At 41.4% G+C, this 18,215-nt stretch overlaps 2 protein-coding genes and 1 non-coding gene across 3 annotated transcripts in view; 2 read left to right on the top strand and 1 right to left on the bottom strand.

Annotated features, from left to right (window-relative positions):
• Nucleotides 1-16,289, bottom strand: part of STYXL1 (serine/threonine/tyrosine interacting like 1) — a 59,432-nt gene extending 43,143 nt beyond the window's left edge. Inside the window, exon 1 of the mRNA XM_036280258.1 lies at nucleotides 16,187-16,289. Within this exon, the coding sequence (XP_036136151.1) occupies nucleotides 16,187-16,289 (103 nt within the window). The remainder of the gene's footprint in view (nucleotides 1-16,186) is intronic.
• LOC118643065 lies at nucleotides 774-964 on the top strand. The gene has a single exon (XR_004961948.1). It is a non-coding gene; the product is annotated as a U2 spliceosomal RNA (small nuclear RNA).
• On the top strand, nucleotides 12,337-12,630 carry LOC118642470 (40S ribosomal protein S27-like). The gene is made up of 2 exons (XM_036280260.1): nucleotides 12,337-12,407; nucleotides 12,453-12,630. The coding sequence occupies exons 1-2, from the start codon at nucleotides 12,337-12,339 to the stop codon at nucleotides 12,628-12,630; spliced, it is 249 nt and encodes an 82-aa protein (XP_036136153.1).
• Nucleotides 16,290-18,215: the final 1,926 nt, after the last annotated feature.

The following is an 18,215-nucleotide window of genomic DNA, read 5'->3' as shown; positions in this document are numbered from 1 at the left end:
TGGTGAGGATTTAAAAAAAAATTTATATTGATGGATACATGTCATTACAAATTTATCCCAACCCACAGAATGTATTCATTTTATTTTATTTATTTTATTTTATATTAATTTATTTTATTTATCTTATTTTGTTTTATTTTTTAATTTAATTTATTTTTAAATATTATTTTCATTTAATTTAATTTTTAAAATTTATCTTATTTTTTAATTTAATTAATTTATTTTTAATTTAATCTAATTTTCTTAATTTTATTTCTTTTCTTTATTTTATTGTTTTGTTTTATTTTATTTTTAATTTTATTTTATTGTATTTATTTTATTTTATAAATTTTCTTTTCTTTTCTTTATTTTATTTTATTTTTAAATTTAATTTCTTATTTAATTTTATTTATTTTATTTTATTGTTTTGTTTTATTTATTTTAATTTAATTTTTTAATTTAATTATTTTTAATTTAATTTAGTCTTATTTATTTTATTTTATTATTTATTTTATTTATTTTTAAATTTATTTTATTTATTTTATTTAAACTTATTTTATTTTTTATTTTATTTTTTAAATTTTATTTTCTTTATTTTGTTTTATTTTCCTTTTTTTAAAATTTAATTTAATTTATTTTATCTGTTTTAAGTTAATTTAATTTATTTATGTGCCCTTACTGGAATTGAACCCACAACTCTTTGGTTCATGGATCGATACTCTAACTGCTGAGCCAAACCAGCCAGGGCTGCTTCTCTGGACAGTCACCAAAGAATATGAAAAAATTCACTACAGATCATTTCTCAGCTTTTTGGCTAAGATCAAGATTAGTATCTGTTTTTGTCAGTTTAATATCTGATACATCTTCTATCCGAGGACAATATATTAAATGGATTTTTGGAGCACAGAGATGGAATTGGAGCTTGCTCCATCCACTCCATGCATCAATCTGATATTGCAGTACCTCCAGGAATGGTACAAGAAAACAAAAAGAATTCAACATAAGATTTTTGGTAATTCTTTTTTTTTATCCTCACCCGAGGACATTTTTCCATTTTTTGTTCAGATAGAGTGGGAGGACTCTAGAGAGAGGAAGAGAGAGAAACATCGACATGAAAGGGACACATTGAGTGGCTGCCTCCAGCACAACCCAACCAGGGCCAGGGATAAACTGCAACCGAGGTACATGCCCTTAGTGGGAACCGAACTCAGGTCTCTCTGGACCACAGGCCGACGCTCTAACCATTGAGCACACCAGCCAGGGCAGATTTTTGGTAATTTTTTTTTTTTTTTTTTTTTATCCTCACCCGAGGATGTTTTTCCATTTTTTGTACAGATAGAGTGGGAGGGAGAGAGAGGAAGGGAGAGAGAGAGAGAAACATCGATGTGAAGGGACACATTGAGTGGCTGCCACCCACACGACCAACCAGGGCCGGGGACAAACTGCAACCGAAGTACGTGCCCTTAGCGGGAACCGAACCCGGGTCTCTCCGGACCACAGGCCGACGCTCTAACCACTGAGCCAAACTGGCCAGGGCATTTTTTTTTTTTTTTAAACAGGTTTTTTTTATTTTTATTTTATTTTTTCCTCACCCGAGGACTTTTTTTTTTCCATTTTTTGTTCAGGTAGAGTGGGAGGGAGAGAGAGGAACAGAGAGAGAGAGAGAAACATCGATGTGAAAGGAACACATCGAGTGGCTGCCACCCGCACAACCGACCAGGGCCGGGGACAAACTGCAACCGAGGTACGTGCCCTTAGTGGGAACCGAACCCGGGTCTCTCTGGACCGCAGACCGACGCTCTAACCGCTGAGCCAAACCGGCCAGGGCTGGTAATTCTTGCTAATAATTGTTATGCATTGCAGTAAAATAAGTATAATCCCAATAGGAAATCTCAAACAATCATGACATCCCAGATTCTGTTCTGAAATAACCACTTTATATTTCATTTATTTTCTTTCACCTGGTGATCTTTTTTAGGCATGTTTCAGATTTTGACAGTACAACACAAAAGATTAGATAAAGCACTAACACTCTGGTCCAGATCAAGGAGTAGGTAAACGCTATGCTCACCTCCTCCCAGTCAAAATTATAGAACCACCACCCTTGAGACTACCTGAAGACAAGCTGAAAAGAACTCCTATACCTAAAGATATAAAGAAGCCATGTCAAGATTGGTAGGAGGGGCAAAGATGCAAAACAGGCAGGTCCCACACCTAGGTGTGGTAGTTAAGAATCAGAAAGGGGCCCTCGCTAGTTTGGCTCAGCAGTTAGATCCTCGGCCCATGGACCAGAGAGAGAGTCCCAGGTTCGGTTTCCACTAAGGGCGGGTACCCTGGTTGCAGTTTGTACCCAGCCCCGGTTGGGGTCATGTGGGTGGCAAGTGGTCGATATGTCTCTCACATGGATGTTTCTCTCTCTCTCTTCCTTCCTCTCCCCCTCCCACTCTATCTGAAGATAAAGGCAAAAATGTCCTCGGTGAGGATAAAAAAAAAAATTTTTTTTTAAAGAATCAGAAAGAAGACTTCCTATCATAATGGGGGCGTAGGTAAACGCAGTATTGCCTTCTCCCACAACCACATCAAAATTACAACTAAACTACAACACAACCATCATTCAGAACCGCCTACGAAATTAAAGAAACAGCCACACCGAGACTGGTGGGAGGGGCGGAAGCGCAATCCAGCTGGTCCCACAACCACCTGTGGTGGATAGAAATCAGGAGGGACACCTCAGCTGGGAAGGTCCTCCCTGAGGAGTGAGGGGTCCCTGTCCCACACCAGGCGCCCAGCTCAAGGTTCCAGTGCCAGGAAGAGAAGTCCCCATAACTTCTTACTGGAATAACCAGTGGGAACTGAGGCTGAGGAAGGCTGAGGCTCTCTGAGCCCCAGGCAGTTCCTCTTAAAGGGCCTGAGCATGGACTTACTCGGACTTGCTCTCTCTAAACTCGGAGGGGAGGCAGCTTGAGGGGTGCCAAGAACACACAGGGTAGAACTGAGCTGTTTGCCTCTGGACGAGGGCTGGAGAGGCAACTTTCTCAAAGACAGGCCTGTAGGTGGAAGCTGATGTTCCTTTGGTGAGCCCTTCCCCGACAGGGCAGGCAGATGGCCGCCATATCTGGGACTCCAGCAACCTGGCTCACACTGTTTGCCCTGCCCTAGTGATTCCAGGCCCTGCCCCTGGCAACTTTCAGGCCCACCCAAGCTGTTTCCAAAGGCTTTACCATAGGATTGGCCTGTCTTGGATCCTGCTTCAGAGTTTCCAAAAATTTCTCAACCAAGTAGGATCTGGTCTCAGTGAACCCTATACCTCTCATTAAGTGGCCCCAGGCCTGGCACTAGAAGCAGGCAGCCTTGGTTCACAATTGGCTTTTCCTGGGCACCTCCAAGCCCAGCCCAAGAAGCAGCCATCTGCAGATCACTTTGTAGCTTATGCCGGGTAGCCCCAGATAGAACACAGGCAGTGGCTGACCTTGCCCCAGAGCCAGCACACCCAGTGGACAGCTTCAGACCACATCACAACACCACCACCCAACCACCTACACAAGTGACACACTCAATGAGTGGACACAATGAGTGTGTACCAGAGCCCAGATGAAGTAAGTCTTGCTCTGTGGGGTGGGCCCCTACACAGCTGATCCTCCAAGGTAGTCAGAGGCCAGTGGTCAGTGGGCACAGCCAGTCCTTGCAGCTGATCAGCCTGAGTAAATCCCTACCATTGGTGTGCTCAATTACAACAGAAAGGTGTACAGTCCACACTTGGGGTGCACCTTGAGGGCCCAGCTGGGGTGATCAGGAAGACTGTACCACTGGAGCCTATAGGACACCTACAACAATAGGCCACCCTACAAAGCTTAGGAGACATAGCAGCTCTACCTAATACATAGAAACAATCACCGGGAAGCAGCCAAAATGAGGAGACAAAGAAACATGTCCCAAATGAAAGAAAAGAACAAAACTCCAGGAAAAGAACTAAACAAAATGGAGATAAGCAATCAACCAGATGCAGAGTTCAGAAAACAAGTTATAAGGTGTAAGGCCAGTGAACTCTGGGGAGTCACATGACTGGGGAGTCACATGACCGGGAAATGGCTAGCCTGAGGAGAAATCGAAACCACCAAACAAATAACTCCCCTCTTGGTTACGCACAATCAAGTACCTCCCCTCTTTGTTTCTCAACACCACCCCCCTATAAAACTATCCTGGGCAAGCCATAACAGCATGACTTTCCTGGTCCCCTCCACATGGACCAGCGAACCTCGCCCGGGAACGCTTCAATAAAACTTTTGCCTGCTTCTGCAGCTCTGTTTCTCTTTCTTTCTCGGCAAGATACCTTACATAAGGTTGCTCAAGGAACTTGGTGAGACATTCGAAGAACTTAGTGAGACCTTCAAGGAATGTAAGGAGACCTCCAAGGAACTTAGTGAGAACATCAACAACATTAAAAAGGACCAGTCAGAAATTAAGGATACATTAACTGAAATACAGAATAATTTACAGGGAATCAATAGTAGAGGAGGTAAAGCCAAGAAGCAAACCATTAATTTGAAATATAAGAAAGCAAAAAACGCCCAATCATGCCCTGGCTGGTTTGGCTCAGTGGTTAGAGTGTTGGCCTGCAGTCCAGAGAGACATGGGTTTGGTTCCCGCTAAGAGCATATACCTCAGTTTGTCCCCAGCCCCGGTTGGAGTCGTGTGGGTGGCAACCACTCGATGTGTCTCTCTCACATCAATGTTTCTCTCTCTCTCTTCCTCCCACTCTCTCTCCCACCCTATCTGAAGATAAATGCAAAAATGTCCTCAAATGTGGATAAAAAAACAAACAAAAAAACACCCAATCAGAACAGCAAAAAGAAAAAAAGAATCCAAAAAAAATGAGGATAGTGTAAGGAACCTCTGGGACAACTTCAAGCATGCCAACATTCACATCATAGGGGTGCCTGAAGAAGAACAGAGAGAGCAAGGACTTGTAAACCTATTTGAAACAATGACAGAAAATTGCCCTAACTTGGTGAAGGAAACAGATACACAAGTCCAAGAAGCACAGAGAGTCCCAAACAAGATGAACCCAAAGAGGTCCACACCAAGACACATCATCATCAAAATGCCAAAGGTTAAATACAAAGAGAGAATTTTAAAAGCAGCAAGAGAAAAGCAGTTCATTACCTACAAAGGAGCTCCCATAAGACTGTCAGCTGATTTCTCAGAAGAAACTTTGCAGGCCAGAAGGCAGTGGCAAGAAATATTCAAAGTGATGAGTAGCCAGGACCTACAAACAAGCCAAGATTACACTATCCTGCAAAGCTACCATGTAGAATCGATGGACAAATCAAGTTTCCCAGACAAGAAAAAGCTAAAGGAGTTCACCACCACCAAACCAGTATTACATGAAATGTTGAAGGATCTTCTTGAAGGAGAAGAACAAAAATGCGAACAATAAAATGGCAATTAATACATATCTATCAACAATTATCTACAAACAAAATGAGCAAGCAGAACAGAAACAGACTCATAGATACAGAGACTTTTTGTTGCTTGCCAGATGGGTGGGGACTGGGGGGATGGGTGAAAAAGATGAAGTAATTAAGAAGCACAAACTGGTTGTTAGACTGATGAACCTCAAAGGGAAGAGGGGAAGGGAGGGCAGGATGAGATAAACCAAAGAACTTCTATGCATATATGCATAACCAATGGACACCGAAAATAGTGTGGGGAAGGAAGGAGGTGGGCGGGATGGAGAGGAGGGGATCAATGGGGAAAAAGCGGGGTGGGGGGACATCTGTAATACATTCAACAATAAAGATGAGTTTAAAAAAAAATCAGAAAGGACATAAACTGGTATGGCTCACTGGTTGAGCATCAACCCATGCACCAAGAGGTCACTGGTTTGATACCCAGTCAGGGCACATGCTCAGATTGTGGGCCCAATCCCAGTAGGGGGCACACAGGAGACAGCCAATCAATGTTCTCTCTCTCTCTCTCCCTCTCTAAAATCAATAAAGGTAAAAAAAAGAAGAAGAAGAAGAAGAAGAATCAGGAAGAATATCTCAGCTATGGAGGTTCCCCCTGAGGAGCAAGGGGATCCTAGCCCAGAGCACCAGTGTCAGAATGAGAAGTTCCCACAACAGCTGGCTGTGAAAATCAGCAGGGACTCACTCCCAGTGAGATGGAGAGCTACTAGAGACTCAGGCATTTTCCTAAAGTGCCCCAGCACAGACTCACTCCCACAAAAACTCACCCTAAGCAGGTGCAGGAAGAAGTGCTGGCAGGTTTCATTTTTCTTTTGTTGAGCTCTCCCACCCAACAACCTGCAGGCACAGGTGAGCAAATCTGAGGCTCCACCAACCTGGTAGCTCTTGCCCTACTCTGGTGATTCCCTGAGATCCTGTCCCACCCAATTCATGTGCCTATTTCAGAGGCTAATCCATACAAGTAGCCAGCCTGAACCCAAACTGTGAACTTGCCTAAAATCTCCCAAAGGTCCACAAACCCCAAACCAGCTGTAACGGGCCTCAGCATGCCCTGTACCACTTGTTAAGTGGCCTCAAGCCCAGCACTAATGACAGCTGACCTTGGTTCATAGACTAGCTACTCCCAGGCACCTCCAAGCCAAGCATAGGCAACTAACAACCCTGGATCATTTTGTAGCTCCTACCAGGTGGCCCTGGGCCAGACACAGGCAGCAGCTGACCTTGGCCTGAACCAGAGCCTCTCCCAAGTGGCCCCAGAACCAACACACCTGGTAGCTGGCTTCAGACCACACCAAAGCACCACACAATTAGTGCCACAAATGACACACTCAAAGGGTGAACTCAACAGGCATCAGAGCTTCTCTAAAGCAAATTCTGCTCCATGGTGTCAGCCCCTGTACAACAGCTTCTCCACTATAGTCATGGCCAGTCCTCAGAGCCAAACAGTCTGAGGGTCAGACCCACCCACTGACATACCAACAGAAATCAAGATTCAACTACAACAGGAGAGCATATACAAACCACACAAGGGATACCCCTGGATCACCCAGCTCAGGTAAACATGAAGACTGCACCACTGGGACCCACAGAACACTTAATACATAATGCCACTCTGCTGAGACTGGGAAACATACAGATCTACCTAATACATAGAAACAAACACAAGGAGGCAGCCAAAAACACAGAAACATGAAAGAACAGGACAAAACTCCAAAAAAATAGCTAATAAATGGGCACAAGCAATGTACCAGATGCAGAATTCAAAACACTGGATGCTCAATGAACTTAGGGGGAGAATAGATTATCTCAGTAAGATGTCAACAAAGAGATACAAAACATTAAAAAGGAGATAGAGCCCTGGCCAGTTTGGCTCAGCGGTTAGAGCGTCGGCCTGCGGTCTGGAGAGACCCGGGTTCAGTTCCCGCTAAGGGCACGTACCTCGGTTGCAGTTTGTCCCCGGCCCTGGTTGGTCATGCGGGTGGCAGCCACTCAATGTGTCCCTTCACGTCGATGTTTCTCTCTCTCTCTCCCTTCCTCACTCTCCCTCCCGCTCTATCTGTACAAAAAATGGAAAAATATCCTCGGGTGAGGATAAAAAAAAAAAGGAGATAGAAAACATAAAAATAAACCAGTCATAAACAAAGAATACAATAACTGAAATGAAGAATATATTACAGGGAATCAACAGTGGAATAGATGAAGCAGAGGATCACATCAGAGATTTGGAAGACAGGGTGGCAGAAAACACCCAATTGGAATGGCAAAAAAAAAGAAAGAAAGAATTTTTCAAAAACATATGCATTTATTGATTTTTTAGAGAGAGAGGAAGCAAGAGCGAGATAGAAACACGGATATGAGAGAGAAACATAGATTGGCTGTCTCTTGCACACCCCCTACTGGCAATCAAGCCTGCAACCCAGGCATATGCCCTAACTGGGAATTGAACCAGGACCTCTCAGTTCATGGGACAACGCTCAATCTACTGAGTCACATGGGCAGGGCCAAAAAAAAAAAGAAAAGAGAAAGAGAGAATATTTGGCCTTGGCTAGTGTGGCTCAGTTGGTTGAGCATCATCTCATGCACTGAGAGGTCACCTGTTCAATTCCCAGTCAGGGCGTATGCCTGGGTTGCAGACTTGATCCTCAGTAGGGGGCATGCAGGAGGCAGCAGATTGATATTTCTCTCTCTCTCCCCCACTCCCTTCCTCTCTCTCTAGAAAAAAAATCAATAAAAAAAGGAGAGAGAGAATATTTGCCATGGCCAGACTGGCTCAGTTGGTTGGAGCATCATCCCATGCACCAAAATATTGCAGGTTCAATTCCCAGTCAGGGCACATACCTAAGTTGTGGGTTCGATCCCCAGTTGGGGCATGTATGGGAGGCAACTGATCAATGTTTATGTCACATCGATGTTTCTCTCTCTCTCTCTCTCTCTCTCTCTCTCTCTCTCTCAAAATCAATAAAAACATATTCTCAGGTGAGGATTTTGAAAAGAGAATATTTTAAGGGACCTCTGGAACAACATCAAGCCTAACAAAATTGTATCATAGAGTTATCAGAAGGAGGAGAGAGAGAGCAGAAATTAAAAACCTATTTGAAGAAGTGACTAAAAACTTCCCTAGCCTGGCTAAGGAAATAAACATACAGTTCTAGGAACCACACAGAGAATCCAAAACAAGATGAAGCCAAAGAGGCCCAGTCCAATATACATTATAATTAAAATACCAAATGTTAAAAATAAAGAAAGAATCTTAAATTATTTTAATTTTTTAATCCTCAACCAAGGACTTTTTTTTTTTATGCGCATTTATCTTCAGATAGAGTGGGAGGGAGTAAGGGAAGAAGAGAGAGAAACATTGATGTGTTGACTGGTTGCCACCCACATGACCCCAACCGGGGCCAGGGACAAACTGCAACAAAGTGCGTGCCCTTAGCGGAAACCGAACCCAGGTCTCTCTGGACCACAGGCTGACACTCTAACCGCTGAGCCAAACCAGCTAGGGCTAAAGAGAGAATCTTAAAAACAGCAAGAGAAAAGAAGTTAGTTACCTACAAAGGTGCTCCATAAGACTATCAGTTGACTTCTGAACAGAAACTTTGCAGGACAGAGGGATTGGCACAAAATATTGAAAGTGATGAAAAGTAAGAAGCTATAACCAAGATTACTCTACCCAGCAAGGCTATGATTTCAAATTGAAAGAGAAATAAAGAGCTTCCCAGACAAGAAAAAGTTGAAGGAATTCATCATCACCAAGCCAGTATTACAAGAAATGTTAAAGGGACTTCTTTAGCCCTGGCCAGTTATGCTCAGTGGTTAGAGCATCAGCCCACAGACCAGAGAGTCCCGGGTTAGGTTCCCACTAAGGGCACATACCTCAGTTGCAGTTTGTCCCTGGCCCCTGTTGGGGTTGTGTGGGTAGCAACCAATCGATGTGTCTCTCTCTCTTCCCTCCTCTCTCCCACCTGCTCTATCTGAAATAAATGCAAAAATATCCTTGGGTGAGGAAAAAAAGGGGGGGACTTCTTTAAGAAGAAGAAAAATAAATAAATAAATAATATGAATAAGAAAATATTGCAAATAAAAAATTCTCACTGACAAAGGCAAACACATCATACAAGCAGTAGATCAAACAACACTAAAGCTAGTACAAAAGTTAAAAGGCAAAAGTAGGAAGATTATATGTAATTTCAACAGAAAATTATGAGAAACACACAAACACACACACCCACACCCACACAAAAAAAATAATGACAAAAAACATAAATTTGGCCCTGGCCGGTTTGGCTCAGCAGTTGGAGCATCAGCCTGCAGACCAGAGAGTCCTGGGTTTGGTTCCCACTAGGGGCATGTACCAAAAAAAAAAAACATAAATTTGTCCAGCCGGTGTGGCTCAGTGGTTGAGTGTCGACCCACGCACCAAGAGGTCACCAGTTCAATTCTTGGTCAGGACACATGCCCAGGCTGTGGGCCCAAGCCCCAGTGCAGGGCATGCAGGAGGCGGCCAATTGATGTTCTCTCTCATCGATGTTTCTATCTCTCCCTCTCACTTCCTCTCTCTCTAAAATCAATAAAGGGAAAAAAGATATATATATAAATGTAGCCCTGGCCAGTTGCTCAGTGGTTAGAGCTCAGGCCCGCAGATCAAAGAGTTGTGGGTTCAATTCCAATGGAGGGCACATAAGTCGGTTGTGGTTTGTCCCTGGCCCTGGTCAGGGTGATGTGGGAGACAGCCAATAGACGTGTCTCTCTCACGTCAATGTTTCTCTGTATCTCTCTCTTCCCTGCCCTTTGAACTCTATCTGAAGATAAATGGAAAAATATCTTGGGTGAGGATTAAAAATAAATAAATAAATGTGGAGGGGGTGAATAGAAATGGGAGTGATTTTAGAATGTGTTTAAACTTAAGTGGCCATCAACCTAAAATAGACAGCACATGGTAACCAAAAAACAAAAATCTACAAGAAATATACAAGAAAATAAAGAAAGGAATATGAACACAACACTACAGAAAGTCATCAATATACAAGAGAAGAGAGCAATAGAATAAGAAACTAATAGAGAACTACAAAAACAATCAGAAAACAATATTACTATATACCTATCAATAATTACATTAAATGCAAGTGAGTTAAATGCTCCAATCAAAAGAGGAATGGATAAGATATGACACATATATACAATGAAATATTACTTAGTTGTAAAAAAAATACAATAAAATATTACCATTTATAACAACATGGATGTGCCCAAGGATACCAAGCTAACTGAAATAAGTCAGTCAGAGAAAGACAAATACCATATGATTTTACTTACATGTGAAATTTAAAAAATAAAACAAACAAACAACCAAACAAAAAACAAACAAACAAATTCACAGATACAGAGAACAAACCAATGGTTGCCAGATGGGAATGGGGCTGGGAGGGTAGGTGAAAAAGATGAAGGGATAAAGAAATACAATTGGCAGTTACAAAATAGTCACAAGGATGTAATTTACAGCTTAGGAAATATAGTAAATAATACTGTAATAACTGTGTATGGAATTGGGTGGGTGCAAGACTTAATTGGGGGGAAATAACTTAATAAGTTTTATAAATATCTAACCACTATGCTGTACACCTGAATCTAATATAATATTGAATGTCAACTGTAATTGAAAACAGTTTTTAATTAAAAATTTTTTATTGATTATTTAGAGAGAGAGGAAGGGATGGGGGAGAGAGAGAAACATTGATGTGAGTGTGAACATCAATTGACCCACAACCCGGGGCAACCTAGGCATGTGCCCTGACTGACTGGGAATTGAACCTGCAATCTTTTGGTGCGCAGGATGACACCCAACCAACTGAGCCACACCAGCCAAGGCAAGAAAAAAAATGTTTTATTTTTAGATACAGTGAAAGGGAGGGAGGGAGAGAGAAAGAGAGAGAAACATCGATTTGAGAGAGACACATCAATTTGTTGCCTCCTGCACCATCCTGACTAGAGCTGGATTTTTTTTTATGCTCATCCAAGGACATTTTTGCATTTATCTTCAGATAGAGTGGGAGGGAGAGAGGGGGAAAGAAAGAGAGAGAAACATCGATATGACAGAGACACATGGACTGGTTGCCACCCACACGACCCCAAACAGGGCAGGGGACAAACTGCAACCAAGGTACGTGCCCTTAGCAGGAACTGAACCCAGGACTCTCTGGTCCGCAGGCCAACACTCTAACCACTGAGCTAAATCGGTCAGGGCCAGGGCTGGAATTTAACCTGCAGCCCAGGTATATGCCCTTGACCAAGAATTGAACCTGCAACTCTTTGATCCAAAGATTGATGCTCTAACCACTGAGCCGAACCTGCCAGGGTTCGAAACCTTTTTTAAAAGAATTAACCAAAATATGAAATACTTGTACACTGAAAACTACAAAATGTTGCTGAAAGAAATGAAACAACAGGCAAATAAATGAAAAACACTCCATGTCTATGGACTGGAAGACTTAGTATTGTAAAGATATCACTACTATGCAAAACAATCTACAGATTCAATACAATATCTATCAAAATCCCAGTGACATTTTTTGCAGAAATAGAAAAACCTATCCTAAATTCATATGGACTCTCAAGGGACCATGAATAAGATAGTCTTTTCAATGAATGGTTCTAGGAAAATTGGATATACACACGAAAAGATGAATTTGGACCCTTATCTAATACCACATACATAAATAAACTCAAAATTGATCAAAGACCTAAAAGTATAAAACAGAAGAAAATGTAAGGCAAAAGATTTTGCACCAGCAACAAAAGTAAAAATAAACAAAATGAACTTCATGAAAATTAAATCTGAAAATACCCAGAATATATAGTGCTTTTCTGGTGGTGACAGGCTCCCCATGACAATATGCCTCTGGCTAAGGATCTCCTTAATTCCTCCCAGAAGAGGAGAAAAGGAAACACAAGAAGAGGTGTCTGGTACAGAGATGTGAAATGCCCAGAGCCCTGGCTGGGTTGGCTCAGCAGTAGAGCGTTGACCCGCGGACCAATGAAATGCCCAGGATGCTATAAAATCTTTACTGTCTTAGGCCATGCACAAAGAGTTGTTTTGTGTGTTAGCTGCTCCACTATCCTCTGTCAGCCAACAGGAGGAAAAGCAAGGCTGACAGAAGGAGGCTTCTTCAGAAGGAAGCAGCACTAAAAGTACCCAAATCAAGATGAGTGGGGAACCATCCCAATAAACACATTGTGGATTTAAAAAAAGAATATATACAGAACACCTAAAACTCAACAATGAAAAAAAATCTGATTCAAAAATGGTCAAAGGACTTGCATAGACATTTCTCCAAAGAATATAAACAAACGCACAATAAGTACATGACAAGATGCTTGGCATCATTAATTGTTAGGGAAATGCAAATAAACTACAATGACATACCACCTCCCAACCATTAGAAGGGTTACTATAAAATAATGATAATCATCATCATCATCCAGCCCTGGCTGGTGTGGCTTAGTTGGTAAGGCATTCTCCCATGCACTGGAAGTTGCTGGTTCAATTCCTGGTAAGGGCACATGCCTGCATTGCAGCCTTGATCCTGGTGGGGGGAGTGCAGGAGGCAGCTGATCAATGTTTCGCTCTTACATCAATGTTTTTCTTTCTCCCTCTCCCTTCCTCTCTCTCTAAAAATTAATAAAAAAATATTTTTTTAATCCAGAAAATAACAATTGTGACAAGAATATGGAGAAACTGCCCAGCTGGTATGGCTCAGTGGTTGAGCATTGACCCATGCACCAAGAGATCGCCAGTTCAATTCCTGGTCAGGGAACATGCCCAGGTTGTGGGCCAAGTCTCCAGTGGGGGGCATGCAGGAGGCAGCCAATCAATGTTCTCTCTCATTGATGTTTCTCTCTCTCTCTCTCTCTCTCTCTCTCTCTCTCTCTCAAAAGAATAAAGAAAAAAAAAGAATATGGAGAAACTAGAACCCTTGTGCACTGTGGGTGGGAATGTAAAATGATGTAGCTGCTATAAAAAACAATATGGCAGTTTCTCAAAAAAATTAAAAATTGAATTACCAGCCCTGGCAGGTGTGGCTCAGTTAGTTGGAGCATCGGCCTGTACACCAAAAGGTGGCAGGTTCGATTCCCTGTCGGGGCAGGAACAGTAGACAATTGATCAATGTTTCTCTCTCACATCAATGTTTCCCTCTCCCCCTTCCTCTCTAAAGTCAATTCAAAACAAAAAAAGAACAGAATTACCATATGATCCACCAGTTTCATTTTAAAGTATATACCCAAAACAGATCTCAAAGAGATATTTGTAAACCTATGTTCATAGACATATTATAATTCACAATAGCAAAAATGTGGAAGCAATCCAAATGTCCATCGATGGCTAAATGGATAAGTAAAATCAATAAATAAATACATTTTTTAAAAAAATATGTAGATTTAAAAAAGAAAAGAAGGTATTTTTACAATATGCTACAACATGGATGAACCTTGAGGACATTATGATACTAAAGGAAATAAGCCAGTTACGAAAAGACAAACACTATGATTCCACTTATATGAGGTACCTAGAATAGTAAAAAGCATAGAAACAGACAGTAGAACAGATGCCAGGAGATCAGGGGTGGGGGAATGGGGAGTTGTTGTTTAATAGGTATAGAGTTCCAGTTTTATAGTTTATAAGATGAAAAGGGTTATGGAGATAGATGACAGTGCACAATGTGACATAACAGTATGAATGTATCTAGTAACACTTGAACTGTAGGTTTAAAATTGGTTACGATGGTAAATTTTATGTTATGTGTATTTTATCACAATTTTTTAATTGGGGGAATAAACATCATAATACAAATTCACACCAATCAGATTGTAAAAATGTTAAAGGCTGACAAAACCAGGTATTGGTAAGTATGTTTCTTACAGTGTTAATGGGAGTGTAAATTGATACAATCTTTTCGGAGGCAATTTGACAATAATGTAGTGAAGCTGAATTTGCAAATGGACAATTCCATTTCTAGGTAGATATCCTGAAGAAACTGTTGCACACGAATAAGGAGGAGTGCACAAAGTTGTTCACTGCAACACTATCCATTAGAGCCATACAATGCAAGCAACACATAGCATTCAATTAGGAATGGATCCATATCCCAACTAATAGTCAAAATAAATGAATCAGATTTTCATATTTAGAAGGGTAAAACCTCAAACATATAATTTCAAGCCCTGGCCCTGGCCGGTTTGGCTCAGCGGTTAGAGCGTCGGCCTGCGGTCCGGAGAGACCCAGGTTCGGTTCCCGCTAAGGGCACGTACTTCGGTTGCAGTTTGTCCCTGGCCCTGGTTGGTTGAGCGGGTGGCAGCCACTCGATGTGTCCCTTCACGTCGATGTTTCTCTCTCTCTCTCCCTTCCTCTCTCTCCCTCCCACTCTATCTGTACAAAAAATGGAAAAATATCCTCGGGTGAGGATTAAAAATATATATATATATATATTTAATTTCAAGCCCTGGCCGGTTTGGCTCAGCGGTTAGAGTGTCGGCCTGTGGTCCAGAGAGAACCGGGTTCAATTCCCGCTAAGGGCACGTACCTTGGTTGCAGTTTGTCCCCAGCCCTGGTTGGTCGTGCGGGTGGCAGCCACTCGATGTGTCTCTTTCACGGTGATGTTTCTCTCTCCCTCCCACTCTACCTGAACAAAAAATGGAAAAATGTCCATGGGTGAGGATAAAAAAAAGAAGAAAAAGAAAAGAAAGAAAGAAAATGTATAATTTCAAGCAAAAAAAAATTTTTTAATAAAAGCAAATTGTATAATAATTGTCCACTGTGATACTATTTGTGTAAGTATTTAAACCACACATTATTTTGGGATGCCTGCATATGTAGTAAAAATGTAAAAATAGCCTGACTGGTATGGCTCAGTGGACTGAGCATTGTCCTGTGGACTGAGTGTTGTCCCATGGACTGTGAGGTCTGGGTTCGATTCCTAGTCAGTGCACATGCCCAGGTTTCAGGCTCAATCCCCAGTAGGGGACTTGCGGGAGGCAGCCCATCGATGTTTCTCTCTTACACTGATGTTTCTATCTCTCTCTCTCTCTCTAAAAAGTCAATAAAAAATATTTTAAAAATATATAGAAGTAGTCTTCTTTGGGGAGGGAAAGAAATGGGATCAGGATGAGATACAAAAAGGGCACATCTGTGTGTAACATTTAATTTATGTTAAATCTAGTACATGGGTGTTTATTAGTATTGCTACAAATTTGTTAGATGTTTGATATATTTCACTAAAAACAAGAGGACTCAGAACATGAGTCTTCCAGGAACTTCTAGATTTAATTTGGGAAGATTTGCAAATCATGTGAATGCATAGCAGCATTTTTAAGCTATGCCTAATAAGTCTAACAGATTTCTAAGGTCATTTTATTCCTCTTATCACCAAAAGTTTGTTAATTCATCAAAAATAATGTTTGAAGAATGCTATCCACAAAATATTTTTTAAAGTACTTACCCAATGCCCTGGCCGGTTTGGCTCAGTGGTAGAGCATCAGCCTGAGGACCAACAAGTCGCGGGTTTGGTTCCGGCCAAGGGCATGTACCTACGTTGCGGTTCGCCCCCGGCCCTGGTCTGGGTTGTGCGAGAGGTATCTAGTCGGTCGATGTGTCACTCTCATGTTGATGTTTCTCTCCCTCTCCTTTTCTCCCTCTATTTCCCTCCCACTCTATCTGAAGATAAATAGGAAAAAAAAAAAGTACTTACCCAATAAACAGAGATAGTTGGGTTCAGTCAATCTGGACAGTTTTGTGACCTGATTCAAGATATTGTAAAGCTCTGTTGGTTCACATAAAACTAAACCAGCCATCCTAATGGGAAGAAGCAATAATGTAAAGCTTAGTACCTCTTTCTATTTTAAATGAATGGTCAAAAGTAAGGTATTGAATTAAAGTCTAACACATCTTCAGGCAAAGATTAAAGTAATCATGTACTTCACAGAAAAGCTTCCAAATCTTGTAGTGAGCCCTGCCTGGTGTGGCTCAGTGGGCTGGAGTATCATCCCATACACCAAAAGGATGCAGGTTCAATCTGGTTAGGGCTTGTGCAGGAGCCAGCCAATCAATAATTCTCTCTCACATCACCTCCCCACCCCACACCCGCCCCGTCCCTGGGTTTGTTGCCCATGTCTATTGGTTATGTATACATGCATATAAGATCTGTGGTTTATCTCTTCCCATCCCCCCACCCCCTCTTCTGACGGATGTCAATCTGTGCCCTACTTCCATGTTTCTGGGTCTACCGTATTCCTCAGACTGTTATGTTCATTATATTTTGTATATAAGTGAGATCATGTGGTATTTGTCTTTTTTTCCTTGGCTTATTTCACTTAGGATAATACTTTCCAAGTCCCTCCATGTCGTCTCAAAGGATAAGAGATCTTTCTTTTTTACAGCTGCATAGTACTCCATTGTGTATATGTACCACTGCTTTTTTATCCATTCTTCTACTGATGGACACTTGGGCTGTTTCCAGATCTTAGCTATTGTAAATAGTGCTGCTATGAACATGGGGGTACATATATTCTTTCTGATTGGTGTTTCAGGCTTCTTAGGGTATATTCCTAGAAGTGGGATCACTGGGTCAAATGGGAGTTCCATAGTGGCTGCACCAGTCTGATTCCCACCAGCAGTGTATTAGAGTCCCCTTTTCTCCACACCCTCGCCAACACTTGTTGTTTGATGATTTGTTGATGGTGGCCATTCTGACAGGTGTGAGGTGATACCTCATTGTTGTTTTAATTTGCATCTCTCTGATGATTAGTGATGTTGAGCATTTCTTCATATGTCTCTTGGCCATTTGTATGTCCTGTTTGGAGAGGTGTCTATTCAGCTCCTCTGCCCATTTTTAAATTGGGTTCTTTGTCTTCCTTTTGTTGAGTTGTATGAGCACTCTATATATATTGGAAATTAACCCCTTATCTGATATATCATTGGCAATGATGTTCTCCCATACAGTGGGTTGCCTTTCCATTTTGATGATTGTTTCTTTTGCTGTGCAGAAACTTTTCAGTTTGATGTAGTCCCATGTGTTCATTTTTCCCTTTGTTTCTGTTGCCTTAGGTGATGTATCAGTGAAAATTCTGCTCCATATGATGTCCGAAATTTTGTTGCCTACATTTTCTTCTAGAATTTTTATGGATTCACGGGTCACATTTAAGTCTTTTATCCATTTTGAGTTTATTTTTGTGTATGGTGTAAGTTGATGGTCTAGTTTCATTTTTTTGCATGTAGCTGTCCAATTTTCCCATTTATTAAAGAGGCTGTCTTTACTCCACTGTATACTCTTGCCACCTTTGTCAGATATTAATTGAGCATATTGCTTTGGGTCCATTTCTGGGTTTTCAGTTCTGTTCCACTGGTCTACATGCCTGTTCTTGTGCCAGTACCAGGCTGTTTTGATTACAGTCGCTTTGTAGTATAATCTGATATCTGGTATTGTGATCTCACCTACTTTGTCCTTCTTTTTCAAAATTGCTGTGGCTATTAGGGGACTTTTTTGGTTCCATATGAACTTTTGAAGTATTTGTTCTAGTTCTATGAAATATGTCATCGGTGTTTTGATGGGGATTGCATTGAATCTATAGATCGCTTTGGGTAATATGGACATTTTAATGATGTTAATTCTTCCAATCCATGAACAAGGTATGTGCTTCCACTTTTTTATATCTTCCTCTATTTCTTTTTCAATGTCCTGTAGTTTTCTGCAAATAGGTCCTTTACTTCTTTGGTTAAGT

This window comes from Molossus molossus, unplaced genomic scaffold (genome assembly GCF_014108415.1).
Source record: "Molossus molossus isolate mMolMol1 unplaced genomic scaffold, mMolMol1.p scaffold_m16_p_3, whole genome shotgun sequence".
Lineage (NCBI taxonomy): Eukaryota > Metazoa > Chordata > Mammalia > Chiroptera > Molossidae > Molossus > Molossus molossus.
This window is presented reverse-complemented; position numbering and strand designations above follow the sequence as displayed.